We start from the raw sequence: 16,451 nt of genomic DNA on the forward strand, positions 1-16,451 counted from the left end.
GTGCGCTGTGTGAAGAAGAACTTCCTTTTATTTGTTTTAAACCTGCTGCCTATTAATTTCATTTGGTGACTCCTAGTTCTTGTATTATGGGAATAAGTAAATAACTTTTCCTTATCCACTTTCTCCACATCACTCATGATTTTATATACCTCCATCATATCCCCCCTTAGTCTCCTCTTTTCCAAGCTGAAAAGTCCTAGCCTCTTTAATCTCTCCTCATACGGGACCCTCTCCAAACCCCTAGTCATTTTAGTTGCCCTTCTCTGAACCTTTTCTAGTGCGAGTATATCTTTTTTGAGATAAGGAGACCACATCTGTATGCAGTATTCAAGATGTGGGTGTACTATCGATTTATATAAGGCAATAATATATTCTCCATTTTATTCTCTATCCCCTTTTTAATGATTCCTAACATCCTGTTTGCTTTTTTGACCGTCTCTGCACACTGCGTGGACATCTTCAGAGAACTATCCATGATGATTCCAAGATCTTTTTCCTGATTCTTTGTAGCTAAATTAGCTCCCATCGTATTGTATGTATAGTTGGGGTTATTTTTTCCAATGTGCATTACTTTACATTTATCGACATTAAATTTCATTTGCCACTTTGTTGCCCAATCACTTAGTTTTCTGAGATCTTTTTGAAGTTCTTCACAGTCTGCTTTGGTCTTAACTATCTTGAGCAGTTTAGTATCATCTGCAAACTTTGCCACCTCACTTTTTACCCCTTTCTCCACATCATTTATGAATAAGTTGAATAGGATTGGTCCTTGGAATGACCTTTGGGGAACAACACTAGTTACCGCTCTCCATTCTGAGAATTTACCATTAATTCCTACCCTTTGTTCCCTGTCTTTTAATCAGTTCTCAATCCATGAAAGGATCTTCCCTATTAACCCATGACAACTTAATTTACGTAAGAGCCTTTGGTGAGGGACCTTGTCAAAGGCTTTCTGGAAATGCTCTAAGGAACAGAGTCTGGCACCCTAATCACTTTCCCTAGGAGCAAAGCATCAGTCCCAGAGAAAGTGAGTTTTAACTTCATAGTCTGGGGAAGCTGCAGGAGAAGTTCTCATAAGTATTCACTGGACTGCCCTATGCAATACAGGAGAAGGGAAAGAGCCATTAAGAACCTCCCCTTTCACCCAAGGGAGAGCACACTGAAAGAAATCTTCTCCAATCCCCCAGCACAGACTAGATGAAAGAAGAGACGACTAAAGGGGGATATGAATGAGTTCCATAAAATCATGACTCGTGTGGAGAAAGTAAATAAGGAAGTGTTATTTACTCCTTCTCATATCAAGAACTAGGGGTCACCAAATGAAATGAATAAGCAGCAGGTTTAAAACAAACAAAAGGATGTTGTGAAGGCCAAGACTATAACCAGCTTCAAAAAAGAACTAGATAAATTCATGGAGGATAGGTCCATGAATGGTTATGAGCCAGGATGAGCAGGGATGGTATTCCTAGCCTCTGTTTACCAGAAGCTGGGAATGAGTGACAGAGAATACATCACTTAATGATTACCTGTTCTGTTCATTCCCTCTGGGGCACCTGGCATTGGCCACTGTTGGAAGGCAGGATATTGGACTAGATGGACCTTTGGTCTGACCCAGTATGGCTGTTCTTATGTTCTTAAGGGAATGTGTGTGTGGGTCTAAGTAAGGGAAGGACAGAATAGAGAAAGAGTGAGACAAAAGGAGGGGGGAGAAAGAAGAGAGAATCTGAAATGGAAGTGAAGAAGTGGAGGGAGAGATCGAGGAGTTGTGAAGTATGACATAAAAGGGAATGGGAGAACAAGGATTCTATCCTTGCCTCTGCAATAGTCTTCCTGTGTGACCTTTGGCAAATCACTTAATCTCTCTGAGTTTGCAATCTGTAAGATAGGGATAGTATTACTTCCCTACCTCACAGGAGTATTGTGAAGAAAAATTCATGAATGTTTGCGAGATGCCCAGATACAAAGATGATAACCACAGAAACCCTATACATAAATAAAAAATACTCATTCAGGGCAGGGCTTGAAAGGGGTGAAGTATGGGAGGCACAGGGCCACACACTAAATAAAATACTGAATGGTTGCCTCTTTTACAGAGCTCAATTCAGGTAATGGTCCTGTAGAAAAAATAGCATGTGACCATATAATTAAAGGTTGTATCATAAGCACAATGGGGCAGAATTAAGATTGCATAGACCACCTTAATTTTTGCATTTCCTAACTTTTGATGTTTCACTTTACAGATGTAATGGTCTTTTAGTGAAGTTTTTTTCAAATGGATTTTCCTACTTGTTTTTTAAAAATGCTATGATGTGCAACTATTTGCTAGATGTAATAGACTGTGTAATGTGTCTAATGAATGAGGCAGGCGCCCTTACTGTATTCTGTATGCATGCTTCTATACCCACCTACACAGACCATATAATGCAAGCCCCTACATATATGTAAGAACTGAAATTCCACTCAATTTTCTTATGCATATATGGGCATATCCAGTGAAATACTGAGAGATAATCTCTTCAGCAGAAATTTCCATTCACATTATATATTCACACATGCTTCATGCCAATGAAACATTGGCAGTTTATTAGTCTCATTGTGTAATGAAATCCATGTGCAAGGTAATTTTTTTTTAAATCAAATTTCACTGTCTCATGAAAAGACACATCTACAATCTAGAGTCTATCTCCCTTAAAAATATCAGCTTTTCATCATTTCCAGATCAAGTGCTGGAGCTCTTCAGAAAAGGTTGCAATTTTTTTTAGTTAGCTGAAAAATCATGTTTTTCCCAATCTGTATATTCTTGAAAACCAGTCACACATTTCTGGGGGAAAAAACTTTCAGAAAAATTTTGCTCCCTAAGAGCTAGTATACTGAATTTCATCTGAAAAGATAAAACACTGAGCAAATTTTAGGAAACTGAAAATGAGCCATTAAAATGGAAATGCTTGGAAAACCTTATTATAGGTATCACTATGTGTTCTGCCTAAAATCCTAACTACAGCAATACAGTATTTGCAAAGCTAAGGTTGAAAATGAATATAAAAGTAAAGTTTGTTCATTATGAGCAATAAAAGCTCATCCACAATGTAACAGAACAACTGCTAATTTCAAGTACCCAGCAAACAATTTAAACTTGCACATATGTACACATTTTTGCTGCTGTCTCTAAGGCGATTACACTAAGCCTCAATAACAGCCTAAAACAGCATTCTGATTTTTCCCTTGCAATAGGTGCCAATTATTAGGAGTAAGAGTTAATTGTTCAAATAGGGCATGAGGAATTATGCTTTTCACTTATGGGATAGATATTTTCTTTAAAACTTATGGAAAATTTGGTTTTAAAAAATAGAAAGGTAAAAACATATTTTCTCTGACCTAAACATGCTGTTTCCCTAGCTGCACATCTTCAATAGAAAATGATCCCACAAAGCACCTGCATGTATCAGTCTGTAACTTTGCACTGTGCAGCATTAAGCAATATCAGAACAGGGTCTTTTCAGCCAACAGCACAAATAAAATGTACTCAAATTTTTAAAAAACAGGAGAATCTGACAAAGCTCAGATAATCACTAGTTTGTATGTTAGGAGAATGTCTTGATCAGGACAGGCCGAGACACCTGCCAATTATCAGAACTGGGATGTTTGTACCACACAGATCATCATTAAAACATGTGCTTTAAACCCTGAATCAGTCACGAGGTCCCTGAAAATTAGGGACCACTGAGGTAACTGAGTCTATAGATGCACTGGTTCACCCTGATCTTGTTTTTAAGAAATATTTTAAAATTCACAGGCTAATTATATTTGTAACTGGAAAGCCCAAAAATCTTTGCTTAGATCCTAGTCTTAATTTTTATGAAGATAACTATCCTGAGAGCAACTAAGCATGCTTTTGGTTTGTTTCTAACAAACCCTATCTATAACATAAGTGTATGAAGTAGAGAAATGCATTATGATGAATACAACTAAATTAATAAATATCTATACATGCACAATCACTTATTAGTATGCATTTCCAAACATAAAACATTCCCCTTCCTTTCCACCGAATATTATAATATACTGCTTTTTCTGAGTACTTTTAAGAAACTACTGTACATGCTGAATCAAAAAATATCTGGCCTCAGGCCAGGAAGGAAGGTGTGTTACATGTTTTAACAGGTCGATTTCCACTCTCTCAAAGTTTTCAAATATTTGTGAAGAAATCGGATTACAGAACATCTTTACACAGCAAATAAACTAGGTAAGTGCCCATCCTCAATGTTTCATCCTTTCTAACAAAAATAAAGTCAAATAAGGAAATTGCTTAGCTGTGGCAATTACCAGGAATTAATAAATACCCATATTAACAGTAAATGTCAATTACAATTAATTAATTTAGCATTAGTTAGTAAAATCCTTTTTTTTTTTTTAAAAAAAAGTCTCAGAATATCCACACTTCACAACGACATCAGTGCTGTATTCCTCTTTTTACAAAGCATGTTTTTACAGCAAAAGAAAACGTATGTTATACTAAGGTGCATGTTATACCAAAATGCATTGTCAAGGAGTGTGCTTAGATTTCAAAAGAGTTTGCATCCACAGCAAGGTAATCTAATAACAGTCTTAGAGTGACTGCTCTGTACTTTGCATCTTCTGTTCTGGATGTAAGAGAGGAATTGGATCCCCCCCGAAACTGAAATATCGTGCACTTTTAAAAGGGCAACATTGGCCACCATCAATGCTGCCTGACATTTTGTTTATACTACCAAGAAACTAAAATTATAATGTGCATATCTATGATTCCTTGAGTGCACATTGGCAAAATAATTGATAAAAACGGTGTGGGGATAAAAATACTATGGTATTTTCATAACAACAAAAAACCCGCTCTCAACAGCAGCAAGAAAATGTTTTTGTGAAATAAAGAATTTAAAGTCAATATGCCATACCTGTCTCTATATATCAAGATTTCTCTTAATTTACAGAAAAAAAATATATGTGCACAAGAGGTACTACCATCATTAAATGATATAGTGCAGTTAACCTATGTAAACTCATTATCCCACAAATTATTCATGATTTGTTTCACCATAACTTATCAGTTTTAGGTTATAGACTAGTATACTGTAGATACTCATTAAACAAGTATGGAAGCACGAGCATTAACAGTAACATGACCACAGAGAAATTACAATGTGTCAGAATTCTTAATTATAGTTCTAAAATTTCAATCTTCTGTTAAGATATTAGATACATAATAAACCTGCTTTATTCACAGGACAAAAAGGGCAAGAGTTGTAAGCTGGCAACTCTGTACTGTAACAGGAATGCAGAGTCAAGCAACTCTCAGACGGAGCTTTTCAGGATAGTTTCACTAACTCAAACTAGTTTTCACCTTCATTTACTACAGTTTAAATAAACAGGGGGAGAAACAAACTTTTTTTTGGTATCTGACAAATCTTTCAGAATGTATTAATCCAAGCTTTGAGTTATGGGTTTTTTCAGGAAAAGCTGTAGTCCAGTACACTGTAGTTCTGCAACTGAAACTTTAGATTATAAATGCAGATCTATTCTCTTTAGGACATCCGGGAAATGATCAAGAACATTTCAGAAGGAAACCAAAAACCTTGACTGACACACAATTGCTTTTACTTAAGCACAGCCTCTCCACACAAAGAGTAACAGCTGCGCAACTGGTACTAATCACTAAAAATCTTCCTCTCTCTGTTAGCCAAGAAAGCTAAAGATAAGTATGGTTTGAGGGTACTTACCTACTCGGAAATTTGTGGCTGTCAGGGTGTCAGCTGCATGGCCATTTTCACTAATGAGGGTGGTGGTATTTCCCTTCTCACAGTTGTTCTGACAATTGCCCTTGGTACAAGTCACTTTACAGATGCTGGGAGTAAAGACCACCTTGATGCGGCCAGTGTGATTTCCCACTGCGAGCGGAGGCAAAGAAAAAAAGAAAAACAAACAGATCACTTTGGTATCCATTGATTTCCTTCAAACGATAAAAAGAAAAAAGCGACAGGTCTATAGGAGGAGGCAGCCTGCAGTGCTCTCTCTCATCGATCTCCAGTGGTGTCTCAGGAACAGAAGTAGGAAGCTTAGCAAACAGAACTCCGGGATGCACTCCAAAACCACATTTAAAGTCAAGTCACTGGAGTAGGATTAGTAATCACAATGCTGCACTTTATTCACAGTCAGACAAAGAGCAATACCAAGGGCATGACAGCTTAAATAGCCAACTCTGACAAGCAGATGTAATGTAAAGAGGCTGACTGTGCACCTAGGGGTGAATAAACTCTTGTGTCCTCCTGCATACTTTTCCTGTTTCTGCTCTTATTAAGTCACTATTTGTAGCTCAACCCCTGGAAATGTTTTAGGCATGCGGCATGTCTGAAAACATCTGTCTCAAATCTCCTGGCACCCCAGCCTGAAGTGATCAAACCCTGTGACGCAGCTGCCTGGACCCTTTTTTTTTTTTCCTCTCTCTCTCTTCACAGTTTCTTGGCACTATTACTCCACATGGATTTACATATTATAGATTGAGTTTTGCAATCAACTGTTTATACTTAAACAAAGGTAAAGCAGGGGAAAGGCCTAATAAGTATCAATAGCTTAAAGTACTCCTTTAGAGCTCTTATAAATCTTATAGGAGAAAATCTGCCATTTTCCCCTTTTGTTTGTATGTTTTGTTTTTTAAAAAGGTAACAAAGATTGACCATATACTAATTGGAGTTTAAACTCCTCAGGCCAAATTCATCCCTCATGTAAACTATCTAACTTAAGTGGGTTTTACATTATGGATATATTTGGCCCCTCACCTGGATGTTAAAGCCAAAAGCTAAAGCTAAAGAAAAAGAAAAAACAAAGAAGTGATTCTATTTTGAAACTATTTCCAAATAAAATCTTTTTTGTTGTTTTATTTTTAGTTATTACTATTTTGTCAAGAACTTGTAAATATATTAGGATACATTTGTGAAAATTGTCCATTTCAAATTTTACATTTAAAAAACAAATGAGAGACATACAGAGAAAGATCATCTCATTTCTTATACTGCCCCTGCAGCAAAAGCAGTCAGATTACCCACAAGCGGTCCAATCCACTTTATGAAATATCCTCTAGATAAATATTTTTTGATAAAACTCAGGAAGATTAAGAAAATTTTCCCACTTCAAAAGACTATACATTTATATTGTTTCTGGCTCTTTATAAAATAAATAAATTAAAACAATTATGCCAACTGTCTTTTCTGCAACAAGGGGCATTACTCTAGTTGACCAGCAGCTGCATTACAGATGTTTCTACCTTATCATAAACAATACTTAAAAAACAAGCATAGGCTAGAAATACATAGAAACGAAGCATTTAGTCAACTGTCTGATTTCATTAATTTTAATTAATTTAAAGGCACTTTAGATTGTTCAGAAGCTAAGCCATTGTTTATAATAACTACTGATACACCTTCCCTGACAAACAGAAATCAAATGGCTTGAATTGTGAAGATTTCCAAAAGACAGATTTAAAAGCACCTAAGACAGTTTTACAAGAAATATTAGAGTTTTATATTTTATTTGGAAGATTTCTTTAAATAAAAAGTTATTTCCCAGAAAAAAAGAAGTTTTTCTATTTTATATTTCGAAGGCATTTTTGTAACAGGTTTCCTTTATGAAGTGATCTAAGTAAAAAACATGCTTAGTTGAGTAACAAAAGTAGGTCCTAGCTACACTGTAAAAATGACTGTATTCGGAGACTCCCATTAGCGTCCCAACTCAGTCAAAATACAATTTGGCTTTGCCAGTGTAGATGAAACTAAACCATGTTCTAATTGTATTCCGGAAAGGACAGTTACCTGTTCCGTAACTGGCGTTCTTCGAGATGTGTTGCCGTTGTCTATTCCTGCTGCTCCGTGGCTAGATGCAGAGGAGGGGAGGTGTACCAAGGCTGTTCGACGGGTCCTGCTTGAGAGCAGGAAGCCGTACACATGGAGGTCCTACCTGGCTAAGTGGTATAAGTTCTCTATATGGGCGAGGGAGAGAGGTTCCTCCCCCCCGTCTGCTCTGCTCCAGCTTGTCCTGGACTACATCCTGTCCCTTAGGACCCAAGGGTTGGCTCCCTCCTCGATCAGGGTGCACCTGGTGGCCATCTCGGCCTTCCACCCTCCGACACAGTCCGTGTTCTCCCACCATATGACTTCCAGGTTTTTAAGGGTGGACAGAGCGTTCCCTTATGTTAGACCCCCGGTCCCACCGTGGGACCTGAACCTGGTACTGTCACGCCTCACGGGGCCACCCTTTGAGCCCCTGGCCACATGCTCCTGGTCCCACTTATCAGAGAAAGTGGCGTTTTTGGTGGCTATCACCTCAGCCCGCAGGGTGTTGGAGCTTAGGGCACTGACCTCTGAACCCCCATACACTGTTTTCCATAAGGGGAAGGTCCAGGTTCGCCCGCACCCGGCCTTCCTGCCGAAGGTGGTCTCGGCGTTTCATATGGACCAGGACATTTTTCTGCCAGTCCTGTGTCCTAAGCCCCATTCCTCCAATGAGGAACGACGCCTACACATGCTAGATGTGCGTAGGGCTCTGGCCTTTTACTTAGACCGAACTAGACCATTCCGGAAATCCCCTCAGCTCATTGCTACGGCCAAACGCATGACAGGGCAACTGGTTTCCACGTACTGTGGAATACACAGGAGCAATCACTCGAAGAAGAATCATTGTACAACACTGCCAAGTCCTGAGCGGTACAACAATTTGGGAACAAAGTTAAAATACAATTTGATCAACAAAATAATTTTTACTACACAGCTAATAATTTACGTGAAAACGTCCATGGCAGGAACATGTTGGGGGATTGGTTGGCCTGACTAAGGATTAGACCCAACATTCAGTTAGCTCTCACTTCTTCAATTGTAAATTTGCAGTCTACTACTGCTGTGTATGTATATGTGTGTGTCTCAGAGAGAGGAAGGTTTTTGGCAAGTAAGTTTAGGTGCCTAAATATGAATTTAGGTAACCAGGTTATAAAATGTTGGCCAATGTCTATAAGAGTGAAGAGTCTCCCTAAAATCTTTACAGGTGGCCTTCCAGGTGAGTAAAGTATTCAGACAGCCATGCAATCAAAGCCATAGAGGATTAAAGACAGAGGATGTAAAGTGACAAATGGTGATTAGAATTACTTGTACAATCTTTTTGATAGATCACCAATTCACTTTTTCAGGGCATCCCTGGAACTAGCATTCTTCTTTTCCCTGCCTGGCTGGCAAGTACCCTTATCTTCTATTCCCTCAGCCAAACACATGGATAGGGTGCAAAGATGGAGAAAGCACCCCTGTAGGGTGTGTGTTGAGCATCTGTCTGGGGAAAAGAGGGGTCTCATGGACCACAGGGGAAAAAAAATGACAAGAGATACTCCTCCCTTATAATTATGGACCTTACTTTCCCTGCATATCCTCAGGTTCAGATACAATACTCATGAGCATGATATATATCCCTAAATAGAAGAAAGGTTAAAAAAAGAGAAGCCACAAACTTTTAGGCAGAAACTCTGCCAGGTGAGCTCAGAGTTTTCTGCATCCTCTTCCCTTCTTCTGTGGGTTTTTCACAGGAGGGTATGACTTAGTCCTATCTGAGAAACAGTATCCTCCAATGCTTTCTTAGTAGATTTGGCAGAGTTGATGTTAAAAACAATAATTATTTCAGGCTTGACAAAGTACAGAACAGCTATGGCCTTGACACCTTCCTCAAGTTTGCCTAATTTATGGTATGGGAGGACAATGTAATTTAAGATCACACACACACTATACTTCATCTTTACCTAAAAAGCGACAAAATGTCCCGTGGCACCTTATAGACTAACAGAAGTATTGGAGCATAAGCTTTTATGGGTGAATATGCATCTGACGAAGTGGGTATTCACCCAGGAAAGCTTATGCTCCAATACTTCTGTTAGTCTATAAGGTGCCACAGGACACTTTGTCACTTTTTACAGATCCAGACTAACATGGCTACCCCTCTGATACTTGACATCTTTACCTAATGAACTTCAGAAGATAATGCCATTGTGCTATTGACAGGAACAAAACTGGAGCTTCTACTTTTTCAAACAAATTTATGACAGTGTATGGTGGTGACATCAGCACCATAGCTTAGCTCACGTTCTTTATTTATAGACAGAAGTATAGTATAGGCACCTCAAGATCCATTTGAAAGAAAGAGATGGAAATGGAAAACCTTGCTGTACAACTGGCTTTCCATTTGATGTGCTCATGATAACATAATAGCAAAATAATGGCAAAACAAGATAAGCAAATGAGCCTAAACAGGAAGAAAAGAGGCTCCAGGAGCAGATAATAGAGACATGGCATCATTAGCAAAGCTATCGAGAAAATTAACAGTAGAACTAGAGAGGATTTAAAAGTCTTGATTTTCTCAAGGTACAAGAGGCAGGTGTAAACTAGGTCTTCGGTCAATGGCAGAGTTATAGAGGGATGGGGGGCAACTGCCTCCCCCTCCCCCCCAGCAGCCTTTAGGAGTCCTTGTGGTGCCTCTTCACGGGTATAATGCACAGAGGCTGCTCTAGGTATAAGCAAGGTAGGCAGCTGCCTAGCGCAGCCAATTCATGGCAAGCTCGGGTGTGATCTGTAGTGGACTAGCCTGCCGCTGCACAGACTCACTGTCCATATACACCCTGACACGCATTAACAGTTCCCTATTGCACTTAGGGCTTGGCTACACTTGCAAGTGAGAGAGCATTAAAGCAGCCCCAGGCGCCCTAACTCCTGAGGTGTCCACACTGGCAAGGCACGTAGAGTGCCTGGACTCTGCAGCTGGAGTGTTCCTGGTAATCCACCTCTACAAGAAGCATAAAGCTTGCTGCGCCCTGGCTGAAACACCCGGGCGTCAGTGTGGACAAGGTGTTGCATTACTGAGCTGTGATTGGCCTCTGGATACGTCCCATAATCCCCTGAAGTCAAGTGCCCACTCTTCTCATTGTTTTGAAATCGGCTTCAGGCATGCGGATATCCCCTTTCAAAGCTCCATTTCTGACAGCTGGCACGCTTATCTGCTCCGGGACAAAGCAAACCATTAGTGTGGAATGCTGCTGTTGTCGGGGGGGGGGGAGGGGAGTCTGCTGCTGTCTGAGTTTACAAGACAGCATGCTGACACACTCTCAGCCCCCCAAAACACACTGTCTCTCCCCCCACATACACACAACACACTCCCTGTCACATTTCACCACCACCCCATTTGAAAAGCATGTTGCAGCCACTTGCACACTGGGATAGCTACCACAATGCACTTCTCTTTGTGGTGTTGCAAGAGCTGCTAATGTGGCCATGCCAGTGCACTTGCAGCTGACAGTGTAAACACACGGCAGCGTTTTCCCTGCTGCGGTCTCCGAAGCCTGGTTTAACTACCAGCACTCTACATCTGCAAGTGTAGCCAAGCCCTTCGATCTAGTCCTCTCTGAAACAGAACTAAATCAAAGTGCAACAACCACCTGTTAATATGTGTCATATGAGCAGAGGCCTCAGCACAGATCATGCAGCTGAAGGGCTTAGCCGGGTGGGGGCAGCCTGGGGGAGCCCACAGCCTTGCGCAACCCTCTGGGGCTCATCTCTGCACTAGTCCTCCTGCCCCTCTCTGTGCCCCCTGTCCTACTCCCATCCCACCTGCCCTCTATTTTTCCCCATGCCCTAATGGTCTCACCCTAGCCTTCCTGATTCCTGTCTTTTCCCCTTTGTCCTAGCTCATTTGCCACCTGGGATACTGTCCCCTATCTCCCACCTCATCTGCCTCCTGATCATCTAGGGGCTGTCCCCTTCTCCTATCCTCCTACCCTTTAGAGTCCTGCCCCCCATGTCATCAGTCTCCTTCTCTAGCTTTCTGCCCCATCTGTGCCCATCCAAACCTCCCTCCCCCATGATATGCTCCCTCCCCTGCATTACTAGCTTTCCCACCCATCTGCCTCCATGTCCTAGTTCCCCCACCCCATTTATGTCCCACAGCATCCTGAACCTCACCCCATCGCTCCTCTGTGTCCTGGTCTCTCCTGGATCCTTGCCCCCATCCATACCCCATGTCCAGAAGCCAGCCTCCAGAAGCCAGCTATCCTTCCATTGTTCCAGCCATATATTGCATGCTGCCCCTTCCCCTGCCTCATATCGGGCCCCCACCCCCAGCCTGGTGCAGCTGCCCCTGCACCTTAGGGTTTCCTTCAGATTGACATCCAGAGGAGTTTGCTTGGGATGGGAGGGCCAGAGGCCAATTAGGGGTGGGGCAGATGGTGCTCTTGAGGCTAGACTGCTGGCTCCCTAGGGTGGGGGACCCCCAGTGGGGATCCTTCCAGGGCAGTCTGTGCATGGAGAAGCAGGCTGCTATATTTGCCACTCTGTCACCCTGAAAGAGGAACTGACCTGGGGGGAGGAGGTGACAAGAGGCCACAAAGGGTCACTCCTGTCTGCATGGGGTATCCTTTTTGAAATGGGGGTGCAGTTTTAAAAGATTCCCAAATACCTTTTTTACCAGATTGGGGAAGGGGTCATAATACACAGGCATGTTAGCATGGGTGAAAGTAGCAAGCTAAAAGGTATACTTGAAGGTAGCACCACCACTGAACCATTGCCATGCCCCCCCCCCCCCAGCCCAATCCTCACCCCCTGGTTGCAAAACCTGGCTCTACCCTTGTCTTTAGTGCATAAGCTGAGGGATAGATTCACCTTGAGGGAACTCAGCCAACATTACTACCACTTCCTTCGATATTTCTGCTATACAGAGATAGTTTCAGTTATTTCTGCATGTTCACAAGGCCACTGCCTACAGCGACTGCTGGAGGCATGTGCTCATCAGTGCTAAATGGATATTATTTGTTAAGTTATCTTGGGCCAAATTCCCAATGGAGTTGCAAAGGTGCAACTAAGAAAGTTTCAGCTCAAACTGGTATCACATATTCATGCATTCTTAACTGTCTTCCTTCTCCTCTGGAAGGTGCTGAGACAGAGTGTTGATGAGCATGACAGATATTTAATATATATTAATTGTTTAGTATAGAACTAAAAATGTACTCAATGCTGTACCATGAACAACAATAAAGACAGTCTCTACCCTGAAGACCTGACAATCTAGTAGCATCAGAAATGGAGAATAAAAGCCAAAGATTTTCCCCCTATCACTCCACTGTGACCAGTGGGGGTTTGGTCTGTTATATTTTAGTAGGAAGAATGAATGCACTGAAGAGTGAGGTAGTTAGCAGGGTCTAGGACCAGATGGTCCAGACGGCTGCTTTGGCCATACCTGGCACAGGGTTATAGAAGGTATAAGAATCCCTCAGGTTAACCTCCTGGGTCACTTTGTCTATAATGCTAATCTGTCCAGATCTCTTTCTGGAAGAATTACTATAAATTTTGCTGAGTATGTGGAATGTTTTTTTTTTATTTACTTGTACTACACACATCCCTCTGAAGTTTACATGGCTATCCTCAAAGTTACAGTATGCTGCAGGCTTCCTAATCATGATGACATTTTATAGTTTAAATGGACCTCAGAATATTTGGTGCATGAACCTACTCTAAAGGAAGTCAGTGAGAGTATTGCTATTGATGTCAGAAAGAGCAGGATCAGGCTCTTAAAAATGTAAGAATGGCCATACTGGGTCAGACCAAAGGTCAATCTAGCCCAGTATCCTGTCTTCCGACAGTTCTCAATGTCAAGTGCCCCAGAGGGAATGAACAGAACAGGTAATAATCAAGTGATCCATGCCCTGTCGCCCATTGCCAGCTCTTGTTATGAAGAAGACTGTATTATCCCATACGTGAAGTTGAGTGACAAGTGGGAAGGAGCAAATTATCCACAAATTTAATAAAAATCATGTACACCTATATATATTTTGAGGGCAGAAAAGTCTCCACTCACAACTTTTGTTCCTTGATTACACTATAGTACTAATTTTTTTGTGATTTGGTAGGTACTTTTAAATAACCAGTCAGTCATTCCATAGGACAGTAAACATTATGATGGGGCTGCTAAAGGCAACTTCAAACAGTCTTAACAAGGAAAATATCTGCGCAAAACACAGTAGATAAACTTGAAAGAATTCGGAGACTTCAAGAATGCAACTCTATCTTTTCTCTCTTCCTCTCTTGTTAAAAGTACTCCCTCTTAAGCTACAAATTAAATTTTTTTGAACTCTTTAGTTGACCAACTTTTTTTTAATTGCTGACAACAACAAAAACTTAGAAGGAAATGACTTATTTCCTAAAGCTAGTCTCTCCCAGTTATTTTACCACCCCACCTGGTTTAATTCTTCCCAACAGATTTGTTTTTTCAGCCAAAAGGAAAGCTGACATTGTATAAAAATCTACCGTGGAAGTAAAAAGTTTATTTATACTTTTTGTTTAATAATGACCTATTTAACCTTTAACAATATACAGGGAAAGCGCCACTGAGTCATGAACAACAAATCATCCTGATCATTAATAAATCAACAAATTTCCCCAGAGATTAGACCAATTTAAACCATGGCTTTAAAAACTCCCAGAAGATTTTGCCCAGTTCCTCTATCAGTCAGGATGCGGAAGATCAATTTACATTAGGAGCAAAGGAATTTAGACAAAAAACATTTCAATTTGATGCCCAATGCATAGTCCAGAGTAAGGGTTCCCTGAATCTGCTAATGTGCAGAGTGAGCATACACTGGGGGGTTCAGGGAACCCTTACTCTGAGCGATGCATTATCTAGTCCTAAACACTACAAGATTCACCTTATTCTCACAGCTGCGCAGCCCCACTCTGCAGGTCAATGTAGGTGAGCATAGCCTCCCCCCCCCATTCCTTTTAGGGTGCCACGCATCCCTGGGGAAATAGGAATGGAACAGTATCTGCACACTTCTGAGCACAAAGATTGAAATTCTGTGTGGCCCTTATGCATTCCAATCATGGGAAGAAAATCTCCGCCACTCAAACCTTATCTGTATAATGACCAGTCATAGCCCTTAGTATTTTTAATGATAGCCATGAGTGCAGAGCAAAGACTAGAACATTCATGGACTCCAAAAGATTTTCCATAGTTGCACACTAGTATTTCTTTAACAGCACTGATTGAGGGCACCTATTTGCAAAGATAAAATGTTTTCCCTCTTTTCAGATACTCAGTTTGTCTGCATTTGCATACCCCACATTCAATCCTATTTCCACTAGCTTAGTAGGAATATTTCCAGGAAGCTGTGAGGGTGTGGGGAGGAACAAGGCTCATCACGGAAACTAGACATAGCACCACAGTTTTAGTTCATCCAAGATCTAGATGGCCTTATACTAGATTGTATTATATAAAACGTACCCACTGGCCTACTATATTATGTAAAGTGTGTGTGTACAATCATCATATATACACAAATATTATGAATAAGAGGGAATAGGGATTTGGGAAACTATCCCTTAATTAGTTGTGGCCAAACCTCTACAATTACATTGTTGCCAGCAACTACTGGTTGCCTTTTTCCTACAATTTTTTAAAACTCTGCCCCTCAATTATTTTTGCCATAATTCTATTGTCTCATTGTTGCCTTCTTCATTAAGTACTGCCAGACCTCTGATATATTTGTTATTATCTAAAGGCCCAGTTCTGTGATCCTTATGCAAGCCAATGGGACTACTCACAGAGCAAGGTACTATCTAACACAAGGGTGACAGAACTGATGCCTTAATAGCTTCCTTCTCACAGTGTCATTCTTAAGTTCAGTGCTGCCATTATTACCTGTGCTCCTGTATTTCTCCAATATTTGCTCAGAGTCACGGTTCTGACAACCCAGGCTACCGCCACACACAACTCCTTCCACCTCTAGTCATGCCTCCTGTACTCATCTCCATTAACCTCCCTCTTTTTCCTCACGTGCTTCTTCTCTCCACATCTTTACGTCTCCCTTCATTATTCTGTTCGCACAAGCTCTACTGCCTTCTTCATTTAAATCTCCCCAGCTCCACATATGATCCCCCCCTTTTCACTCTCACAAATTCTCTTCTCAGCTCCACTTCTCCCACTGGGTATGCTGTAGAGCAAGGCTATAAGCAAAGAACAGGCAGGCAGTGCACTAAAGCTGCAGATGCTCCTGTCCGGGGAGCCCATTCTCTTCTGATCATGCTAATCCAGCATCCTCCTGACAGTGTGACAGAATGGCTGGCCTGCTCTATATAATTTGACCATAGTACTGGGTGCTTTGCCTTTCATTTCCCCCCCTCCAGTATGAAGCAGAGCTCTCAGACTTCTTACTTCTGCCCTTGCTCTTTTCTTTATTTTTATTTATTTATTGGTGTCTCTTTCTTCCTTAGTGTCCCTGTAATACAAAAGAAAGAGAGGGGAGAGAGTAGGAGAGTTGAGGAGGAGGCTCTGTACTTCTAGAGAGAAAAAGATCTTTGGAAAGAGGTTCTCTTCAGACTCTCATAATCAGAGCTGGGGATTCACAACTCTTT

At 41.1% G+C, this 16,451-nt stretch overlaps 1 protein-coding gene across 6 annotated transcripts in view; it reads right to left on the minus strand.

Moving 5' to 3' along the window:
- Nucleotides 1–16,451, minus strand: part of LTBP1 (latent transforming growth factor beta binding protein 1) — a 324,664-nt gene that overhangs the window by 204,988 nt on the left and 103,225 nt on the right. For 5 of the 6 annotated variants that reach the window (XM_034764910.1, XM_034764911.1, XM_034764912.1 and 2 more), the window contains exon 5: nt 5,754–5,921. In XM_034764910.1, the coding sequence (XP_034620801.1) occupies nt 5,754–5,921 (168 nt within the window). Of the gene's footprint in view, nt 1–5,753; nt 6,379–16,451 lie in introns of those variants that run through there. The other variant, XM_034764915.1, reaches the window with a different exon arrangement.

This window comes from Trachemys scripta, chromosome 3 (assembly GCF_013100865.1).
Source record: "Trachemys scripta elegans isolate TJP31775 chromosome 3, CAS_Tse_1.0, whole genome shotgun sequence".
Taxonomy (NCBI): Eukaryota; Metazoa; Chordata; order Testudines; family Emydidae; genus Trachemys; species Trachemys scripta.